This window comes from Phyllostomus discolor, chromosome 5, assembly GCF_004126475.2.
Source record: "Phyllostomus discolor isolate MPI-MPIP mPhyDis1 chromosome 5, mPhyDis1.pri.v3, whole genome shotgun sequence".
Taxonomy (NCBI): Eukaryota; Metazoa; Chordata; class Mammalia; order Chiroptera; family Phyllostomidae; genus Phyllostomus; species Phyllostomus discolor.
Window position 1 is genome coordinate 29,200,036 of NC_040907.2, and position 22,156 is coordinate 29,222,191.

The 22,156-nt window shown below is 47.0% G+C and overlaps 1 protein-coding gene and 2 pseudogenes across 2 annotated transcripts; 1 reads left to right on the forward strand and 2 right to left on the reverse strand.

Annotated features, from left to right (window-relative positions):
- Positions 1-606: 606 nt before the first annotated feature.
- LOC114496915 lies at positions 607-7,065 on the reverse strand (annotated as a pseudogene).
- A 4,493-nt stretch (positions 7,066-11,558) lies between these two features.
- Positions 11,559-13,270, forward strand: LOC114496916 (annotated as a pseudogene).
- Positions 13,271-15,611: 2,341 nt separating this feature from the next.
- On the reverse strand, positions 15,612-21,852 carry LOC114497961 (olfactory receptor 2G3-like). 2 transcript variants are annotated; one of them, XM_036025068.1, is made up of 4 exons: positions 21,778-21,844; positions 20,662-20,705; positions 18,371-18,427; positions 15,612-16,562 (listed from the first exon to the last, which is right to left on the reverse strand). In XM_036025068.1, the coding sequence occupies exon 4, from the start codon at positions 16,548-16,550 to the stop codon at positions 15,612-15,614; it is 939 nt and encodes a 312-aa protein (XP_035880961.1). In that variant the 5' UTR covers positions 16,551-16,562; positions 18,371-18,427; positions 20,662-20,705; positions 21,778-21,844. The 2 variants fall into 2 exon arrangements, with proteins under 2 accessions (XP_035880961.1, XP_028369776.1); XM_028513975.2 differs by lacking the exon at positions 18,371-18,427 and having other exon boundaries at positions 21,778-21,852.
- Positions 21,853-22,156: the final 304 nt, after the last annotated feature.

The following is a 22,156-nucleotide window of genomic DNA, read 5'->3' on the forward strand; positions in this document are numbered from 1 at the left end:
TATCAACCAAAGGGGAAAGGAAAGAGAGGAACATCAATATGAAAGAGAAACATTGATCAGTTGCTTCTCAAACACACGCCAAATGGGGACCAAATCCACAACCCAGGATGTACCGTGATCAGAAATCAAACCTTTTGCTTTGAAGGACAAGGACCAACCAACTGAGCCACACTGATCAAGGCAAGGATTGGATCTTTATGGACACATTATTCAGATGCCAGAGATCTGAGAAGACTGTACGACATGTACCCTAAAAACCCTCTTAACATTTCATCTCAAGCTGACCTTTTTATAAGGAGAAGAAAAGGGGAGGTAAGGGGGCTGGGAAAATGTTAGTCAGTTCAGAGTTGCAGTCTGACAGCAATTTTCCTAGTATTTCCTTATCTGCTGGTCAATAATTCTTTGTCTGCATCACCACATTCCCTCCCTGGAACACAGTGGCTCAGATACCATCCTGAAGCACGTGCAGGCCCCCTGGGGTACAAAGGCTGAATTGCTTGCTGACCTCTTGGAGTCATGGAAGTCATGTATTCGAGTTCCTGAGACAAAAGCTTTCCACATGCATTCATCACTTACACTTATCAACTATAACTGCAGCTAAAATCTTTAACTCCTAACTTCCCTTGTCAGAAGTGGCATCCACGGGTACAGTCTAACACAAATTTGTTCTGCTTTTGCAGCATGAATACTAATCAAAGGTCCTCCTGTTGATACTCACACAGGGTGCAGCTCTTCTTTTGGACCAAGTTCTTGGAAGGAGGTTCTGTAACCCTGTGTAGTTTTAATGTTGACAGCATGGCCATAAATTACTGAAAGTGGTTCCTGAAAGGTTTTCTTAGGCTCTGCCGAGGAATAAATGCTAATCAGCCACAAAGTTAGGCAGTATAGAGCTTTATTAGGGTTTTCGCACCAGGGCGAGATTCCCCGGTCCCCACTGTGGGGGTGAGGAAGTCACTGCCAAGCAGGGAATATACCACAGTTTTATTTTCATTGGTTCACTTCGTGGGAGCTGGGGATTGGTCCCTTTTGAAAAAAAGTGGCAATATATCATTGGTGGTTCTCCTAGGGCTCAGGTTGCTATGCGGATACCCATTTTGGCAAAGCCCACCACTTTTGCTCCCTGGTTTGAAGTCAGCCATCTTTTCTGGGTTGTAGGTCAGCTGCCATGGTTGTAGTCCAACTGCCATTTTGTCCCACCCCACCCATCCTGACAGTTTCATCCCTCACAGTCCTTTACTTCTGTCACACAGAATGTCGCTAGGTGAATGTCATCATCTTGTCTCTCAAATTCACTAAGAATTTGATGTGTAAGTTTTTGTGACAACTGCCCCTCCTCACTGAAGCCACCATAAGGTGCAGGTCCAGCCTTCCACACTGTGTGTGCTTGGAAGAGGGTTTTATGGAGTTCATGATCAAGGGGATCTCAGTTTTGATGTTGGTTCCATTACCATGGGTCAACCAGCTAGACCCATTACCTGTGTGCCTCAGGAACACAATGTGACAAGGGGTGGCATCACCACACCCCAAAATGGAGATGAAGGCATCCTCTGGGGAAGTCCCTGCAGCTGTCTTTGCTGAACATACAGAAAGTCCTGGGGTCCCACTTGTTGAACAGACTGACCTCTGAGATATCTGGCTGTTTCTTCCAGAAGCAGGTGCACTCAGATGAGGTCCCCTGTGGACTATGCCCCAGGGAGGCAATCCTCCATGTAATTCTGTACTCAGCAATATATCAATAAAGAATGAAGATAAATCAAGACATTTATAGAATAACAAAATTATGAAAACTTATCACCAGCAGGACAAGACACTTCTGAAGTGAGGACTTTGGAGGAAGGAAAGTAAATACAGATGGAAGGTCTGAAAGGCAAGGAAAGACATATAGACCTGGGCAACTGCAAAGGAGCACTGCCTCTGCAAATGAATACAGACAATGTCTCAGGGGTTGAATGATATGTTAAAATATTAAAAATGATAACATTGATATCAGGAGAGGAATAAATGGAAAAATGTTCTACAGTTCTTATATAAAAAGAAGAAGTCAGGGGGACCCTCCTCCAGGTGGCTACATAGTTGTGTGTGAACCCTGCTCCATGCACTAGCCACAACTACATCCATCTCCATCCCTCCCAGCCTTCTGCCAGCATGGCCATGGGTAGGGGCAGGACCAAGTTTTGTTCATCCTATTGTCTCCAGTCATTAGTGACATTGATACACCATTGACACCTTTGAGCATTTGTAGAATCAAGCAGTAGGTTAGAGAAACCATGGCACAGAGAGGAACAGAGGAGCAATCCTGGAGGGCTCTCATGAAGGGGGAGCTAACTGGCAGGCATGGGTGTGCCAGGGAGGAGCTGCTCAGTGTGGGACAGCAAGAGTCTTCAAGACAGCAGGCTGTGGCAGGGCATCCTGGCCATGTGGAGTCAGGGCTCTCTGGGGATATACAGGTGGCTGAGCTACAGGAGTCAGCTCAGGGGGCGTTGATGGCAGGACAGAAAAGCTGCAACTGAACTGTGCAGACAGGAACCAATGAAGGTTGTGGAGCAGGAGAGGAATGAGGTCAGAACTGCAGATCAAGAAGATGATTGTACAACCAATGGGAACCCTTCTTGCCTACAGAGCCTAGTTGTCGAACTTGGGCCATGGCACTTGAGAAGGGAGGTGGATCTCAGACCAGGAGTCCCTGAGTTCTCAGGCTGGGCAGCCAGGGAGAGTGGGTTCCAGGCTGGGCCAAGGGAAGGCTGAGAAAGGAACAGCCCTCCAGAGCTGTGAGGAGACCCTCAAGGTAGGAGGTTCCTTGTGGGGCAGGGAAAGGCCTCCAGCTCTGAGGGCCTCAGAGGGGACCTCCATCACATTTAGCTGCACTGGACCCCATCAAGTCCTGAGTTCCCACTGAGTGAAGAAAGAGGCCTGTGTAGCCAGCCCAGTGAGTGCTGCAGGGGACTCCCTGCTGGGTCAGGATCAGGAGAGGAGGACAGGGACCCAGAGAGAGACCAGTCATCATGGAGAAAGTACTGAGCCCTCACTGTGGTCACAGGAGCAGCCAGTAAAAAGGAGATGGGAGGGGACTTTTCTGGGGAGTGTGAGGTACAGTGAGTCTCCAGAACCCTGGCTGTGACTTCCCGCCATCCTTCTGTACCTAAGAGGAGGGTAGTATGAGCAGGGGTGGCCTCCTGTCTCAGAAGCCAGGCTCTTGGGCTCAGCTCTCAGAGGCCTCTCCCTACTGTGACTCTCTCCTTCTTGGCCAAGCCCCAGCCTGGTCCTGCAGGGACACACTGGGACAAGTTCCAATATAACTCCAGTCCCCCTGGGCCAGCTGTACCACCTTCTCACAAAGGATGGAGCCTGAAGTTTCTTCTGCCCTCCAGGCTGGGCTAAAGTCCTCCCTGCCCTTTGTCCAGAAACATCAAAAGAGGGGAATGCAAAGTTTCTGCTGCTGCCTCACTGTCTCAGAATGGCAGAATTCAAGTTCTTCCTGTTAACTCTCAGGTCCTCAAAGCTACAGTCCTATTGTTACAGGGTGCAGCCAAGAGGGGGGCCCCAAATAGGCATTTGAAATGGGGTCCAGAACTTAAGGTGTCCAGGAGATTTTGGGATGTCTCCATCCCCCCCGCCCAGGGTGTGGGTTGGGGGAAGGGACAAATGGAGCAGGGCCATTGAGAGCTGTTTAGCATAGCAACAACCTTGCAGCTAAACTCTGGCGTGGTCATTTGGCATATCTATAACCTTTGACTGGTTGCATAGATATGTTAAGTAGCTGTGATCAGCTCTAAGCCAGGGGAATGGAAGTAACTTCCCTACCCAGATGTAACTGAGGGGGCAGGTCCCCTGAGTTACAGCGCCTGCATGGGAGCTCAGAGAGGATTGGCTCCAGGACATGGGGCCACGCCTGCCCAGACTCATGATGGCAGCCCAGTAAAGCTGGAAGGATTCGAGTTCTGGCATGTGAAGCCGAGTGTGGGAGGAGTCGGAAATGAGGCTGCAGAGGAAGATTGGCTGCGGGGATTTAAAACCCAGATTTGGCAGCCATTGAGGGGGAGAACCATGCTGCTTTAGGAAGGAGAACCACGCGGATTTGACGGAGTGGAGACTCCTGCAGCCCTGAGAGAAGGAGAACCACGCGGCAGCCCTGAGGGAGAGAACCACGCGTCTTTAGCAGAGTGGAGACTCTCGCATCCCAGAGAGAGGGAACCATGCGGCCTGGCAGAGTGGGGACCCCCACAGCTTTAGAAGGGGGAACCACCACCTGGTTTTAGCAGAGATCCCGGCGACTCAGCTGAGGGTGCCGGGAACCCAGGGAGGTCTCCCAGTCAAGATGGAGTAGTAACTGGGAAGAACCAGAGGACTGCCTAAGCCATGGACTTCTATTTCCTTTCCTGAGATACGGTACTCTGGACTGGGCAAAGGGGGAAGGAAGGAAGGACTGTGTCTGTTTGTGGGTGTTTTAAGGGACTTTGGGATTTTGGTGAAGACATTAGGTCACTACTTTAAGTTAGTATAGCATTAAATAAATATTTCCTTTCCTTTTCATGAATCTCTGGCATTGAGAGGCATCTTTCCTCTGGCAGCGGACATAATGGACCCAGGGCCTTCTTTCAATAATAGTATATCATCCCAGGCCCTCCTTGTTGTGTTCTGTAACACTTGGGGAGTGAGGTGACACAGCAGGAGCCTGGCCCCTTCTCTCCTGGAGGAGAGCTCACCAAGTGATCTGAAGTGCCAGACAGAACACACCCTCCAGGGCTGACACCAGAGATGCCACTGGGCAGTTAAGGGCCACTATGGGCATCGTACTTTATAAGATACCTATTAAAATGTCCTGATACCCCACATTCAATATAATTACTCTATCAGTATATGACAATACAGCAAGTTGTATAATCATATACCTTATATATGAGTTTTATGAGTTGCCATTGACTGATAAAATGTTATATACTAATAGTCATTTAAACATTTACTATGGGGTGGGGAGGTCTGCCCACAGGGCTCCCCCAGCTGCCACAGATGAGAATAAGTCTACTAAGACATGGTCTGCTTGGTGAGGAAAGGTGGTGGATGTCTCAAAGGAGAAGGGGCGAGAGCCTTTTCCTCAACGGGCTTTTATTAGGTTCATTTTGCAGAGGAATACAGGTAAAGCTCAGTAATCATTGTCAGGCAGTAAGGATCAAACAATAGGTAACATACAAAGAACTCTGAGGGCCTATTTTGAGTCAGGGTTAGATAGCTAAAGAGCCACAAAACTTTGAGGAATAAACTCACTTCTTGCTTGGACCCTTATCATTTAATTGAGAGCATTCTAAACAAAGCAGGTTTCACAGGATTTTACATATTCTTTCTTAGGCCTGATTGCCCTTTCCAGCACAGGGCGGTGCCCACCACTGACATTGTTTCAGGCTTAAGTTCTTGTCTCAGGCTTAAGTAGGGGTAGTCTTGAGCAGGGGTAGTAAGGCAGCCAAGAGATTAGAAGACATCTTGCAGCCAGAAATTGGACTCAGGCTGTGTCATAGCTGAGGGGCCAGGGTCCATCACCCCTTTTGCTATAGCCCCCCAAGTCCTTCCCTGGAGCCTCCACATGATTGTGCCTGTCTTAGGTTGTTTTCCCCTTGGGGAATCTTACCTGTCTTTGGCTAACTGACCAGGCATTGGGAGCCAGGCAGGGTGGAGAAAAAGGAGCAGAAGCGGCACCCCTGCCAGAGAGATAAGCCTTGTCTCCTTAGTAGCTTACAGTCCAAAGGTCGCTCACTCAGCCTTAGCCATTGGGGGTGGGGGGGATTACAGCTTCTGAAACCAGGCAGGATGCTCCCAATAATTTATTAGTTTTTAATTTGTGGAATCAATATTTTTGAGCCTACAATCTTTTCTTTAAGGTCTCCAACATGTCTGTAGAGCAGGAAAGTTCAAGGACCATAAATATTTTGCCAAGAATTTCTAACTATTGAAAGGGCCCTGGGCACGCTGCCTGGCAACGGTGGAGGACAATATCATGACCTTCAGCACCTTTCACCTCCCTCCCAGGGTGTTTCATTGTCTTCCTGGAAAACGAAGAGCAGATAAGAAAAAAAAGGGCCCTCAGGGCCCAGTTGTAGCCCCAACAACCATCCCCCAACCAAGATTGGCACTCCCCCCACAGCTGAGTCTTCCACCCCAGCCCAGCCTGGGCCTTCACAAGGGTATGACTTGAACATCCTCGGGGAGTGAGTTGCCACAGTGGGAGTCAGCTGTTTCCTCCCTGGGCCAGAGGTGACTTGAGGAGCTTCTTCTGGCTAGGGTCCTGGGAGCGGCCCCCTGAGTCTGAGGCAGGGTTACAAGCTCAGAACACCAACAGTCCCCATTCTGGGGAGAAAGTGAGGCTACTGGCTGCCTTCCATATAGGGTCTTGCAGGAGCTCCAGGTGGCTTTGCAGTTCCCACTGCTGGTCTCCTGCATGTTTGTCTATCTGTTTGTCTGTCCCTCCCTCCCTCCCTCTCTCCTTCCTCCCCATCTCTCTCTGCCTCTGTCTCTTTCCCCATGTCTATGTGACTGTGTACAGGGCTGCCTGTCTCTGCCTCTCTTTGTCTGTGTCCCTCCATTCCTTTCTCTTCCTCTGGGTTTGTTCCCTCTCTGTCTGCCTCCCCTTTGTCTTGCTTTCCATTCATCTCCATTTGTCTCTTTGTGCTTCTGTTTCTCTGCCTCCAAGTTTGGGTCCCACACCTCCTCTGCTTTTTCAGTCTCTGCCTCCTCTGAGTGGGTCTCAGCTCACTCTTTGCCTTTCTCCCACTTGCCTTCTGTTTATTGCTCCTTTTGCCTCTGGATTCGCCTGTGGCAGGTTCCTGTCTAACCATCCCCGCTTCTCTCTCCTCAGCCCATTGCCATTTCTTTGATCCACAAGACTTTCCCTCTTGCTGTGTTTCTCAGGGGCTCTCCTTGAAACAGGTTCCCTGCCCATTCCTCCTCACCTTCCCACTCCCTCTGCCTCCACCAGAGCTGTCTGACTACCTTCCCTTGTCTGCCACCACCTGTCTTCTTGCTCTTGGCTTCTCTTCCAGCTCTTTGCTGGCCCAGGACACTGGACTTGACACCCATCCCTCCCCTGCCCCCCTCAAGACACACACACACACATTCCCAGCCTGATGGCCTCTGCCTCTCTTTCTCTGTCTGGTCTCTGCCAGTTCCTTGCTGGTCCAGTCGCCCTTCAGCCCTCCCGTGTCTCCCTCCCACAGCTCTGGCTCATCACCCACGACTCCATGCCTCCTTCCTATTCTTCCATGAGGAGATGAATAAACATTATTCCACCTTCTCCCTCTGTCTTAGTCCCTTGCATCACCTGTCCATGTCTGTTGAGCTCCCAGCCTCTGTCTTTCCCTCTTTCTTATGTGTGCCCACAGATTCTGCCTCTCTCTGCCTCCTGTGGCTTGTGTTTGTGTGTGTCTCTCTCTCCTATCAGGCCTGCCTTTTGTCTTCATTCTTCCTGCTTTTGTTGCTTTCTAGTTTTACCTGTTTCTCTGGGTCACTCTTAGCCCCTGCAGGTCTGTGCAGGTACTGGCTGGGGAGGGTGTGTGTGTTTGAGAAACAGAGGAAAAGGGCTGAAGAAACAGGGAGGAGAAGGCATAATCTTCAGAACCTGACAATCATATATTATTCCAAGCAGCCTCCCAACCCCTCCACCTGCTTTTTCACACAAAAAAGAACAAAACAAAACACAAAAAACAAACAAACAAAAAACAATTTCCTGCTCAGAGTCATGACAGTAAATGGTAAAAGAAAAATTAAAGAGTATCTTGAGCCTCTCATCTCCTAGCCTGAAGGAGAGTAGAAATGAGAAGAGAAGATGAACACAAGGATCCAAGTGAAAAAGCAGATAGTTTTTCTCTGGTTTACATTACATGCCTGCAGGGCACCAATGCTGACACCTGCAGTCCCAAGCCTGGCCAGCTTTGGGGCTACAGGCTCACCCCTACCAGGACCTTGGCTTCACACAATCCATTTCTGTCTTCTCCTTGGTTACAGGTCATCATCAAACCTGGCTGTGACAGAGTTGAAACCTAAGGCTCAGAGCAGCCAAGTAACTGACCCAAGACACTCAGCAAGGTGGCCAAGGAAAGTGAGAGTGCCAACCAGTCCCCATGCTGTTCTCTGGACAAAGCACAGACTCATCAGACTCCAAGGAGTCCTGGAGCCAGAGACCTGCCACTCACATCTTCCCTGCCTCCTCTGCCTCAGCCTGAGGGCACAAGCTGGAGATGAGGACTGGGCAGCCTTTCACACAAGGTCCTTGTTTAAGGATCTCCACCTTGAGAGCTGGGGAAGGATATAGTTTGCAGCACAAGGTTCTCTCTGTCCCTAGGTCCCATCTTCTGGGTCATAACTCATGTTTGAGTGCTGTGCTAAGTAGTGCCAGAGCCTGGACTAGGAGTTCAAGTCATTTGGGAGTTCACCCTACTTCAGACACTCTTGCTGTGTGACCTTAAGCCAGTTGCCTCCCTTTTCTGGGCTTTGACAAAATGAGAGACTTGTACTAGTGGTTACCAAAGTAAGTTTCAAGGACAATTCCACTGGTTTCAGGAACCACAGGGAGCCACGTGTGTCTGGGTGAGGTGGGGGTGAGCAAAATGGTTCTGACTTCCTTCAGGTGTCTGTCTTTGACAGAGAGGTTCAAGGATTTTTCAAAACCTGACAATGTATAACTCCAAAATTTTAAGACTCCAAGTTCAGTTTCCAAAACCCGTGCAGTCCAACACTTCCAGTTGTGTTCTCAGGGCAGCCTGGAGGATGGTGTGCCATAGGTCATATATACCCCCACCCCCATTTCAGTCTTGGAGATCCTCCTTGGAGGACCTTTAACCACAGCCTGCCCTAGGTACCTGGAGAAGAGTGGGACTGTGGGGCCCTTTACCTGTCTCTGCAGCCCTACTCCTGGCCCTGTTGCCTCCAAATCTGGGTGTAAATAAACAGGGGTGGATGTGTATCCTGGAGGAGCAGTTCCAGGTCATTCACCACCCTCCTCTTACAGGTGAGATCCCAGTGGCCAAGGAGGGTAGTGACTTTCCCAAGGTCATGCAGCAAGCCAGTTCTCCAGGTAGCACAAGAGCTGGGTTCTTACAGGACGCATGGGGGACAGCCAGGAAAATAAAGGCCTTGTATGCACAATAGGGATTCTGATCTTTTCCTGTTAATAACTGACATTTCTTCCCTAGCTGGATGGCAGGCAGGGATACAACTGGGAGTTGTGGGCAACCTCATCTTGGCCTCGTGTCCATCTGGGCAGGGTGCCTTGTGAAGGAACCTGGGTGCCCATCATGGGGCCAGAGCCAGCAGGGAGCAGCCAGTGCTCTCAGAGTAGCCAGCACTCTCAGAGCAGGCTGGGTCCTTCTCTGCCAGGGATCACCTCCCTTCTCTCACCAGCTCCAGTATTCTTGGGCTCTTGTGGGGTTTAGGAGGCAGAGAAATGTCTACATTTTACTTGCTGCCCACTTTGTTGTGTGGCATAAACTCAAGACTTCCCAAGGGCCCTGAACCAACAACCTTCCCAACCCCCCTGAAGGGTCCCATGTCCAGGTGAAGCACTAAACTTCAGAGAGGTGAAGTAATTTCTGGAGGTTACACAGCAAGAGGGGCAGTGCTGCTCCTGGAGCTCAGGTGGACTTGACTCCTCTGCGTCCCACACCACCTCAGGCCACCATGGCCTTGGTTTGCCAGCCCAGAGACTTACTGGCCTCTGGAACCTAGAATAAAAGTTTACTTCTCCTTTCTCTCTCTTTTGTTCCTCTCTTTGGTCTTTGCAGCCACACTTCCCCTCTGGGAGCTGCCCTGGCCCTACCCTGAAGTGAGTGAGTCATTCTAGTCTGGATTACTGTTTGGCCTCCACCCAGCTTCTCACACACACTAGGGAGAAGTTAGGCATTCACCTCTCAGGTACTCTCCTATAGAAAACACTCTACCTTAACCAGTAAACCCGTTAGCATTAGGCCAAGGACGCTGATGACGCCCAGGTGCAGCTCTGTGGAGGAGATGAACCCAGAACAACAGAAGCTTCCCTTCAGGTGGCCCCCAGCCTCCCCAGGCCCACTGCATCTACCTCGGATTTTCCTCTCTCAGCCCCACCCTGAGAACCCAAAGCCCTGTGTATTACATCTTCAGAGTATCATTTGGATCTTTATTCCTTATTATAAATGTAATTCATGCTTATTGTGGAAAATTTGGTAAATTCAGAGACTACAAGCAAACAAATATCACCATAAATCTAATCACCAGAAATGACCACTGTTAACATTTTGGTATATTTCTTTCCAATTTTTTGTCTATGCATATACATTTTTATACTGTTAGCATAGCTGCATATCCTGCTTTTTCACTCAGCAATCCATTGGCACGCTTCTCCACAATGTGAAATCGTGTCCAAAATGTGATTGTAGAGGCTACAAGGTATTCAATCACATCAATATATCATAATTTATTTAACTAGTCTCCCACGATAGGACATTTAGGGTGTTTACAATTTCCTTATTAGAAATAATACAGCAACGAACATCCTTTATGAAATCTCGTTCCATGTCTCTGATTTTTTTCCTACACAAAATTCTTAAAAGTGAAATTCCATGATATCAAATTTTTCTAAAGAAAGATTATAGCAATTTATTTCTCATAGCAATATATGAGAATTCCCCATTTACTATGAACTAGTCAATGGCAGGCATTATCATTTTAAAAGAACTTTTTCCAGTTGTACAGGTATAAAAGCTGTTATTTTATTGATGTTTTAACTTGCCATCTTTAATTACTATAAAGATAAATCCTTTGGGAGTTCATTGGCCCTTTGAATCCCCTCTTTTGTGACTGTATTATTCGTATCTCACCCTCTGTTATCAGAGTTTTCTTTAGGTTTTAGAAGAGATTTTGTGTCCTAATGTCATTAATCACTTGTCTTCCACATAAATCACAAACGTTAGTTTTATTAACTTAGAAAAAAGTTTCTGTTCTTTATATGGCCAAAAAATTCACCTTTTTCTCTACTGTTCCTTCCTTTGTTTTTCCACTTATGTGAAAGGAAAAGGTATTGGCATTTACATGGGGGGCGTGTGGGCCGCTTGGGCACAACATGCACACCAGAAAGCCAAGAGAAAGGGAACTGACTTTCTCTGCACAGTAGAATAGATCAGCTGCTGGGAACTACAGAGAAAATGCTAGTGGGGGGACAGAAACTGTTGCAGAGATGACATAGGGACTTTACAAAATTAAATATTCAATTATAAATGGTTTCTCTTCTGTGCTGCATTGTGAGTCACCCTACCTTCAGGATAAGTCCTACAACTGAGAACCTTGTGTGGGTGAGGTTGGAGCATCAAGGAGGAAGAGAAGAGAGCGGAACCATCCAAGAGGCCAGTACCCACACGAGGCAAGGCAGCTGGAGGACAGTAGTCAAGGACTCAACAAGAGCAGGGGTTTCACAGCAAAGTGACCTGGCAGGGACGCACAAAGAACCTTCCAAAATATGGGAGAAAGTATTGGACTTCTTATAGCAGATCAAGGAGGAGCTGTGTTGCTTTATTTGCATATTAAAGGGAAAGGGTTTCATCACCATGAGGCTGAAGTTCTTACTTGGAAACATTCAGGTGATGCTTAAAAGGCCGTTCTCTGTTCCACCATAAAGTAAACATTGACCCATATATTTTCTTGTAGGATGTTTTACAGTTTTATTTTTTGCATTTAACTCTAACATGTTTAGAATTTATCTTATTAGTAGATAGTGTAAAATCACTTTTTTTCACCCAGATTATTTATAACTCTTCCTTTTTTCCTGATTTATAATAAAAAAACTAGTAAGTATTTTAGTAAAAATGTGTGGCATGAATGACATAATTAATGAATATCATGAAGCTTCATACCAGAAAAACTTTAATCACAAATATTAACCCTAACCCAAATGATAACCCTGGTCTTAATCTTATACCAAGGCTTAGCAACCTCTGTAGTCCCAAGAGAGAAATAGAAATGGGGTGAATAAGAGAGAGAAAATCAAGGCTCAGCCAGTAAAAGGAGGCAGAGACAGCCACAGGCCAGAATGACACAGCATACAGCACTGCCCTGACTTGGTCTTCACCATTGGTCTTCACCACTGTGACCCTCAATGAACCCTAGTACCAAACCCTAGCACCAAACCCTAGTACCACTCAAACTACTATGGGGTCATAACTCATGTGGCCATCTGCTGATCCAAACTTCCTGTTAGGAAATGTAAATGAGACAATGAGCGAGGAAATTCCTTACACACCCTTGGCACAGACACTCAATGAATTCCATATCCCCCAAACTCTCTAAAGAGGCAGATCATGATGCAGGAAGTTAACAGTCCCCTGTGACAGAATTCATTCTGTTGAGCTTTCCCCCTGACCCCAGGATCAGTCCCCTGCTCTTCACCTTCTTTCTAGTCTTCTACCTGTTAATCCTCATGAGCAACAGCCTCCTCATCATCCTCATCCACCAGGACTCGAGCCTCCACACTCCCACCTACTTTGTCATCTGCATTCTCTCCCTGCTGAATGTGTGCTACACGCCCACCATGGTGCCCAGATGCTCGTGCATATTCTCAGCAAGAGGAGGGCCATCTCTTTTGCTAGATGTGTGGCCCAGGTGCACATCTTCCTCCTCTTTGGGATCACCGAATCCTGGCCTTTTCCCCTCATGTCCATGGACAGGTACATGGCCACCTGCCACCCTCTCAGGTACAAGGTCATAATGAGCCACTGAGTGTGTCTCCTCATGGTGGGCATCTGTGCAGCCTGTGGTGTGGTGGGTGGTCTGTGTTATACCTTCTTTGTCATGCACCTGCCCTAATGAAATTGACCATTACTTTTGTGAGTTTCTTGCCATTCTGAAGCTGGCCAGTGCAGACACATCCCTCAATGATGTGGTGGACTTCAGCATGGGCTTCAATGTCATGGTGGTCCCACTCTCCCTATTTGTTATTGTCTATGCCAACACCTTGGCCACCATCATGAAGATCCACTCAGCTCAGGGGAAGAGCAAGACCTTCTCTACCTGTGCCTCTCACATCACTGTGGTCACCCTGTTCACCATCCCCTGCATCATTATGTACATGAGCCCTGGCTCTGATTCCTTGTCAAACAGTGGCAAGAAAATGGCCCTTTTCTATAACATTGCCACAGCCTTTCTCAACCCTGTCATCTATAGTCTGAGGAACAAGGACGTGAAAAGGGTTTTGCTCAAGTTGATGGGTTAAGGCAGGGCCCATTTATGCTGAAGTCCTCAGTGCAAAGCAGAACACACACTCACCATGCACACACTTCCATGAGACCTGGAAGAGCTGGGCTCGCTCCATCAGGCTAACATCACTCTGAAGCAGTGGGAGGGCACAGGGTGCTCAGACATTGGTGGCATCTATGGTGATGTAGTGTGAGATGGAGGTGCCTGTGTAGCTGGGGCACAATGGTCAAGAGCCTGGACTTTAGTGCCACACAGACCAGGATGAGACACCTGCTTTGGCCAATGACTAGATATGTGCATTTTTGCAACTTTTAATTACTCTAAAGTTTGTACCTCTTCTTTACAGGGAAACTGTAATGATTAAATGAGATAATAGGTGAAAAGTGCTTAGTACAGAACCTGGCACGAAGTGATCTTTGAAGAAATGTTTGTTTTCATTTTTGAAATTTATTACTCAGGGATGAACTGTGAACCAATGGTCAGCTATGATTCTCCTGATCCGTGGAAGTGACTAGAGTCCAGAGAGTACATTCTAAAAGGGGGGAAAATAAATAAATAAATAAATAATGAAAGGGGGAGTAAGGAAAGAGTAAAAACTCAAAGACTGAAAGGTAGAGAGACTTAGCATGGGAAAGAGACTTGAGAAGGAGTGAATGAGCCTGTGTCTACCCATCCCCAAACTGTGCCACTTAGAGCATCTGAGGAAAACTGAAATTATCTTAGAAAAGGAAAAAATGCTATTTTACTACTACTTATTTCTGTTTGTTTGCATTTTTATTTCCCTTTCCCTCTTGTTTCTAATAAAATCCACTTTGGAAAACTACAGGCTTTCTTGGGTGATCTCAAGGAAAAGGGACTCTGTCCACTTAAGAGTGAGGGAAATTAGACAGGGGGTTGGGCATATTGTTACCCCCAGAGGCAAAATTTAGCTTGTGGGACTTGTCATGAAACTGTGCTTGTTCCTCATAGAACATTTACAAATATAGAATTTGTTCTTCCAGGCCTTACCAATCTCAGGGCTGTGTTACTGGATCGCCCATCTTTACTGGCTTTTGCCTTTGCTTGCTGTTGCAGGAACTCCAGCATCCAAGAAAGCAATCACCACAATGCTCTGGGACATTTCCCATAAGCTAACATGCAGCCCCCACGGGTTCTTCTTTCCCGGCCCCTTGCTGATGCACACACATGTGAAACTCCTTGCACAAAAATAATAAGCTGTGCTGGCCAGAACTATTGAATGTGAAGGCCTGTGCCCTCCATGAGAGCCCATGGCTACAGGTGCACAATGTCCTCAAAGACACTATTCTACCCCACTGCCCAGGAGCTGTTGTGCTGTATGAATAATGGAGCCAAAGTGAAAAGCAGATAATAAAACAGGGTCTATAACTTCAACATGCTTATAAGCACCCAAATAATATAATCAACATAGAAAGAGTTCTCACAAATCGGTAAAAAAAAACCACCCCAAATTAATGGGAACAGATAGGAACAGTTCACAAAACTAATCCAAATGATAAGCAAGCATATGGGAAATTTGCCCCCAGTAGGCACCAAAGAAATGCAAAGTAGAACACCAATGAGACTCCTTTTCACCTTTGAAACTGGCTAGTTTTTAAACAATGAAATCAGGGTGACCACAAGACAATAAAACATGGACTTGCACACTTTGTTGGTGGGAGTATCATCTTTTTCTTTTTTTGCAACAGAATCTGGCTTTATGTATCAAGAACCTTAAATACTTTGGCCTAATACTTCCAGTTTTAGGACATTTCTCAAATTTGTACTCATTATTCCAACACCCAGCAGAAATATGGACTCATCTGTGAGCCAGGCCAACACCCCATCACTCCTTCAGTGTGCTTCCAGCAGCATGCTTAGTATCTTAGGCATCCTTGTCTTAGTTCTCATCTCTCACCCACTACACTGGGACTTGGGTTATCCATGCCTGCATCCACTGGAGCTAGCATTCAGCCTGCCATACAGAAAGCATCATGAATATTTGCCATTGTTGATCGCTAATACCATATATGCCATTATAGATGGTAATGAACCTTTCTCAAGATTCAGACACAGAATGCACCCCAAAACCCATTCTCTGTGTCTCAATAAAATATTTTAATGGCTTTTCTTTTGTTAACTACTAAGTTGACAAAAATGTCCCTTCTTTTGTTAACTACAAAAATTCTAGAACAAAAGCATACTGGAAGACTGATGTGCCTAGAAGACATTTCATGGTATTCATCTGTCAGCCAAATCAATGGCTGTCTCCCAAGGACTAGTGTAGTGTCGAGACTGGAGCTGAGCAGGGGAGGTGTGTACTAGTGCTACTGAGTATGTGAATGAGTGTTAGTGCATTGAGTGTGCATCATGAGTGTTGTTTCTCTGTACCCCACTATCCTCCCAGAGCCTCATTCTGGGGCTCTGCCCCAGCCTATAACCTTCAGGAATGCACCCTTCACATCTTTATTTCGAAGGCTATAGATGATGGGGTTGAGGAAAGCAGAGATGACATTGTAGAACAGGGCCAACTTTTTGTCTTCCTCTGGGGTGGCCTCAGAGCCAGGCTTCATGTACATGACCAAGACTGGCACAAAAAACATGGTGACCACAGTGATATGGGAGGCACATGTGGAGAAGGCCTTCAGCCGCCCCTGGGCTGAACGGATCCTCAAGATAGCAACTAAGATGTTCACATAAATGATGAAGATAAGGAAAAGTGGAACCAGGGCAGAAATAAAGCCAAGAATGAAGTCTACTCGGTCATTGACTGAGGTGTCTGCACAAGCCAGTTTTAAGATTGCTGGGACTTCACAGAAGAAGTGGTTGATCTTGTTGGGGCCACAGTAGGGCAGACGCATGGCAAACACAGTGTAGAGAAGAGCAGAGATGACACCCCAGAGTCCACAGAAAAAGACCATTACCCCACACAACAGAGGGCTCATGATGACCTTGTACCTAAGTGGGTGGCAAATGGCCACATACCTATCTATAGACATGATGGCAAAAAGCCAGGACTCAGTGACACCTAGCACCAAGAAAATGTACATTTGGGCCACACAGCTGGCAAAAGAGATGGTCTTCTTCTGGCTGGCCATATGTGCCAACATCTGGGGCACAGTTGTAGTGGTGTAGCACAGATCCAACAGGGAAAGGATGCCAATAAAGAAGTACATGGGTGTGTGCAGGTGGGAGTCCAGGCAGACAAGGATACTGATCGTGCTGTTGCCCAGAATAGTCAACAGATAGATCATCAGGAAGGCTGAGAAGAGCAGAGGCATGGTCCTGGGACTGAAGGAGAAGCCCAGAAGGATGAATTCAGTCACATGGGACTGGTTAGGCTCTTGCATTGTGTTCCACTACTAAATGAAAAAGAAAGACACCAGTTCTGACAGAGGACTAGCTAAACTATGCAACAGAGTGAGGGTTACTGATGGGGTTGTGGTGGTGGTCAGTGTCCAGTTTTGATGAAACACCATGCTCCCCCTCAACATGACAGCCCATTTCACCTGCTCTTGTGTACTGCCACCACTCCCAGGGATTTTAGGAGGAGGAAGGGGCTTTCACATGTGGTCCAGGCTCTGCCTCTGACCCACCAGTAATTACCCATCCCAGCCTCATTTTCCCCAGCTGTGAAATAAAAGCACTGGACTAGCTGATCTCCACTTTGCCTTAGCATCTTCCTCTGAGTCAAACCACCAAGTGTTTAGAGGTAAATATTGGTGTACATACTCTATGTAATTTGGCAAATTTTAGTGAGAGAAGCTTATTCTTCCTGTTGAAGACATCAATTTATGTTTCCACTCTAATTTTACCCTCAATGTGCCCCAGCTCAGGACAGCTCTCTGACCACCCACCCACCCCATCATACATCATGGAGTGTTAGAAGAAATACTGAATTCTGAGTCTTGGCTCTGTAATTGACTGAGTAAATGACCTTGAGCAAGCCCTTTACCTGGCTGTCTAACCCTTGGAGACTACTTCCTCAAATACAAAATGAGAATAATTGTCACTTTGTTACAAGTTTGCTGCAAAGACTGGGTGATGTTTTGGCATGAAAAGCATCACACAGAAGTTCTAGCATGTGGCAGATATCTAATAAATGTCAATTGGATTTCTGAGTGGTTCTCCATACACAGGACTGAGATTTGGGTCCAAAGTATGCCAGTTAAGATCCTGGGAAATACCACATCATATATGAAGCTCAAGTTTTCACTCTTCCAGATGCCCACATTCTGTTGCTCATCCCAGCAATTCATTTACACTTTTAACCTCTTACTGACCTTTAGCTCTTTCTCAACTGAAGCTCCCTGAGGCTTCCTTCTTTCTGAAAAATAACGAGAAGACAGCCTTACTCGAGAGATGTCATGTGCATCATGGGTACTTAGGGAATGGGAGTGATCTTGATGCTATCAGTATTGTTTCTCCTCCTGACACCAATTTTTCTGACCCATCCTACTTGTTTTGCAGTCTGCTTGTTCTCCTTTGCAACAGCATGAATGAATCTTCACAAAATCCATGCCTATATTTACTTATTATTTTTAATCCTCACAGGAGGATGTATTTACTGATTTGAGAGAGAGAGAGAGAAACATTGAGGTGAAGAACATGATTTTTTGCCTCCCATAAATGCCCTGAAGTGGGGATCAAACCTGCAGCCTAGGTATGTGCCCTGACTGGGAACAGAACCCATGACCTTTTGGTGCATGGGACAATGCTCCAACCAAGTGAGCCATTTGGCCAGGGCAAACATGTGTTTACATTTAATATATCAGATGATTTCTTGATTTTTGCCAAAGGACTAAACACACTTTAAACCTCCTCTATGCCAGGTATTTTTCTAGGACCTTCTCAGAGATTACCCCACAACTTTCAGCTAGCTGGCAGATAACTGTTTTTAGCAAATTCCTACTTTTCACAAAGGGGAATTTGTAGGTTGCATTGTCTCCCTAGGCTGGCCTTCATTTCTGCATAAAGTACAGTGGTGTTTGGGCCAGGTGGTCTCAAAGGGAAAGGAAGCACACAGCAGCATAGAATGGCATGGGGTTTGGAGAAAGTAGGTTCTGCTGGAGTCCTGGCTCTGGTTTCACCTGCTATGTTACCTTGTGCTATTAGCACATGTTTTAGACCTCAGATACCTCACCCTTAGAAGAGAAATACAATCACCTACCTTGCAAGCCACAATCTTTTTGAGAAGAATAATTTCAAAGATGTAAGAATCTCCTACCTGGGGGCCAAGGGTCAGAAAACATGCTGCCACATGTAACATTTCATTTTTTTACTTAGAGCCATTGAATGGGCTTGCTCGTAGAAGAGTCTGGTGTTAATGGGTATTTAACCTGACTGAACCACATGCGAAGGCTGAGGGCAAGTGCAACAAACTTTCTATAAAGCAGCAACATGTGTCCAAGGATGCTGTTCTGCAACCAGGACCTCTGGTGAGAAACTTGGGCTCCCTGAACTCCTGGGTTCCCATCATCCTTCCCCCAACACTCCTGTGAGTAAAACACTCTTCTGTAGAAAAAAAAAATTACCTGACTCTCAGGGCTAGGAACCAGAGAGACCACATGTGAGGGAAAACAATGGACAACCTCATTACCCACCATGGTGAGCCTGGCCTCTGTACCTCCCTTTGGGCTAAAAATATGGAAATCAACTTTTGGCCTGTACCCTAAAATACACCCTGACATTCATTCTCTCACTGAGTCTTGTGAGGGCTCTGTGATAACTACAGGGTGGGGATCGTTGTCTCCATCTCTCAGATGGAGAAGCTGAGGCTCAGGAAATGTGTGGGAAAAATCGAATCTCACTCATTCTGCAGCTGCAGTAAGGTTTCTGTGAGCATCAAAACAATATCTAACCAGAACTCCACCAATCTGAATCGACAATATATTGAAAGGTTTTCTGACCTGGATTCTCAAAAATGAAAGGGAAATCAAGAGGGCAAAGATTCTTAGGTTGGCAGAAATTGATGGCATCTCTAAGATCAGGCAGTCATGCCATCAGAAACTTGGGAAAATTTCCTCATCTCCTTTCTCATTCCCCTACATCCTGTCTGTCTCCAGGTCCATCACCACCACCCCCACAGTGCCTCTCACACCCTTCTCCATCCCCCTCCAATTCCACTGCCACTGTCTCATTCAGACACTGGTATGTTTCCCTCACTTGGATTTCATGTCAGTCCTCCAACTGGATCTTTTCTCAGCCCATTTTATGCACTGGTTTGCAGAGCACCCTTTCTAAAACAAAAATTGGATGGGGCCACTGCTTCAATCCTGCAATGTCTCCCTTACCTAAAGAGAAAAGTCTAAGAGAGTTAGACCAGTACCTTGACTTTGCTCTTTAAAGCTAGACCCAGTTTTGGTCATCAGACTCCAGGGCAGGTCAGACAGTTTAATGAAATCTTTGTCTGCTGCAGGAGCTGACAAAGAAAGCATTATAGTGACCCAAGGGGCCATGTACAGAGAGGTAGGAAGAAGATGGATCCCAGGTCACCATGGGAGTTCATCCCAGAGTTCAGACTGGGACCTAGACTCTAGGCTCCCAGCTGGTCAGCTCCTTGGACTCTGTCTTAGCTCAAGGCAGCAGGCCCATGTTAACTTAAAAATTCCACAGGTCCAACACATCCCCACTGAGCAGTTCAGCTTCAGCATATATAATGTTATTGTTTCCCATTGCTTAATACAGAGCCTGGCACACAGTAAGACCCAATAAATGCATCCTGAATGAGCTACAGGCCAGGAGAAAGGAGAAAGGAAAAAGAAAAGAGTATAGACATTGTCTGTCCCCCTACACTTTTGCTTCCTGTTCCTCCAATATCTGGAGAAAATTACGTGTGTCTAGAGATCTGGAGGCCCCTGGAGAAATCAGGGCACAAGCTGATTAGTGAGGAGAATTCAGAGAGTTGGCACCAAGTACAGTGAATCTCTCTAGCATTTCTTTCCACTCCTATCCAAGCTGATAAGTAAAAATATTATTTTCAATAATACAGAAATTCATTAATTCCACAATAATATTATATAATTCTATCTAATAATATAATTACTTTAATAATTTAATATATTATGTTGTTTAACAGCTTACTCTGGCCAAGCACAATGACATGTGGTTTACATGCATTATTTTATTTTATCCCCATAACTGGGGTGACAGTTGAAAGATTGAACAATAATTGTGGGCACCTTCCAATCAGAACAGACACCTGTCAGAGACAGAGAAAGCTGTACCAGAACACCTGCAGGCTGAACATGCGTCCTGCACAGAGCCACCATGATGTGGGCATTACTGCTGTGCCCATTTTACAGATAAGGGAAGCAGTGACACAACCTGCCCAGGGACACACCCACAGCCAACTGCAGAGCCTGTGCTCATAACCACCAGGTGCTACTGAGCATCCATGACAAGAATGTGGTTGGACTGGCCTGCCTGAAAACAGGTCCTCCTTCTTCCCCCACCACTTACTTGCTCACTTGCTCTCTCATTTTCTGCCTCCTCCAGGGTAGAATCTGAAATGAAGAGCAGGAGAAGGAGAAGCAGAGATCATGGCCAAAATCTAATGTGAATGGAGCTGAGGCAGGCAACTTGACCAAGCAGGTGCAAGGGGGCAGTGATGCCAGTCTGCTGGTGCCCATTCTGTACAGAGAGACACTATCATATGCTGACCCTCCCTGAGGCCTCATGTTCCCCCTTACCCTCTGCACTATGGCCTCCTTCTTCCCAGCAAGCAGCATGAGGGGAGGGTCAGAGGCCAGGAGGATGCTGCTAGAGCTGGCTCTTCCTGATGTCCTCTTCCTACTTGTCCCACAGCCCCTGGAACCCTCAATTATGCCAATGAAGAAGAGAGAGCTCTGGCTCTGAGCATGAGGGTACCCACAGGTACCCTCCTCTGAGGCCCAGGGGTCTGCCAGGCTAGGGGGCCCATGAGGTGAGTCACAAAACCCTGGGGGATCTGGAGATCCTGAGAGAGGAAGACAGAGCAGGTGTGACCAGGGTCTGAGGTGGTGGATCCCCATCTATTAGCAGCAAAGATGCACTAGAATATAGACCAGAGACACAGACTGGGCAGAATAGAGACACAGTCACAGCAGGAAGAATCAACATACACAGATGGGCAGACAAGGAGACACAGAGAACCAGAGAGGCAGGAAAAAGTGCCACTAGCCGGGAAAGGGATAGAAACTGAAGACAGAATCCTCAGGTCAGAGAGGAGCCTAGAGCCTGGCCCCAGGGAGCACGTATTGGCCTTCAGGGGTCCCTGTTGGCCACCTTCACTCACCCTCTCCTGCCACAGCACACTTTACATGGATGCTTGAAAGTGCAAGCCCCCTAGGCCCCACAGGCAGAGCCTGCTTCAGAGTAGGAGCCTGCCACAGCCCTGCACCCCCAACTTTTGTCTTCCCCTTCCACCCTTTCTTGTACTGAACTAAAAAAAGCAAATATTGCCCCTTCTGACACCAATGGTGTGCCCTCTAAAGCAATCTTCTGCTCCATATCTGCCTCTTTACCCTTCCATCTCTAACCACACTCTCTTCTCTCCCCCAGAACCCACAGGCTGTATTACAAGGCAGTAGCCCTCACCTGCCCTACTTTTCCTCATGAGGGTATGTGGGGTTATCTGAGTCACCGTGTCTTCTCCTGATAAGCCCTAGTACCCTGCTCCCGTCCATCTTGTCCAGGCTAGACCCCCCTCATCCAGTATCTTTAATGCCAGGCTGCAGCCCCAGCAGGCACCTCTCCCTGACAGCACAGTGACAGCCCCGCCCTTTGCTCAGCAAGAGCAACCTCTGGGGAAGCAACTGTGCACAGGGGACCCAGCCATGTGTCATAAGACAGACACACAGTCACTGCAACCTGGTGAAGTCACAGCTTCCCAGAGCCTCAGCTTCCTCACTGTAAAAGGAGGCTGTGTTCCCCATGCCATAACAATACTTACCATTGGGCTTGTTTGTTTTATTCT

Bases quoted from the DNA above. Each gene is read 5' to 3' on its own strand.
- LOC114497961 (XM_028513975.2), bottom strand. From the start codon at position 16,550: ATGCAAGAGCCTAACCAGTCCCATGTGACTGAATTCATCCTTCTGGGC.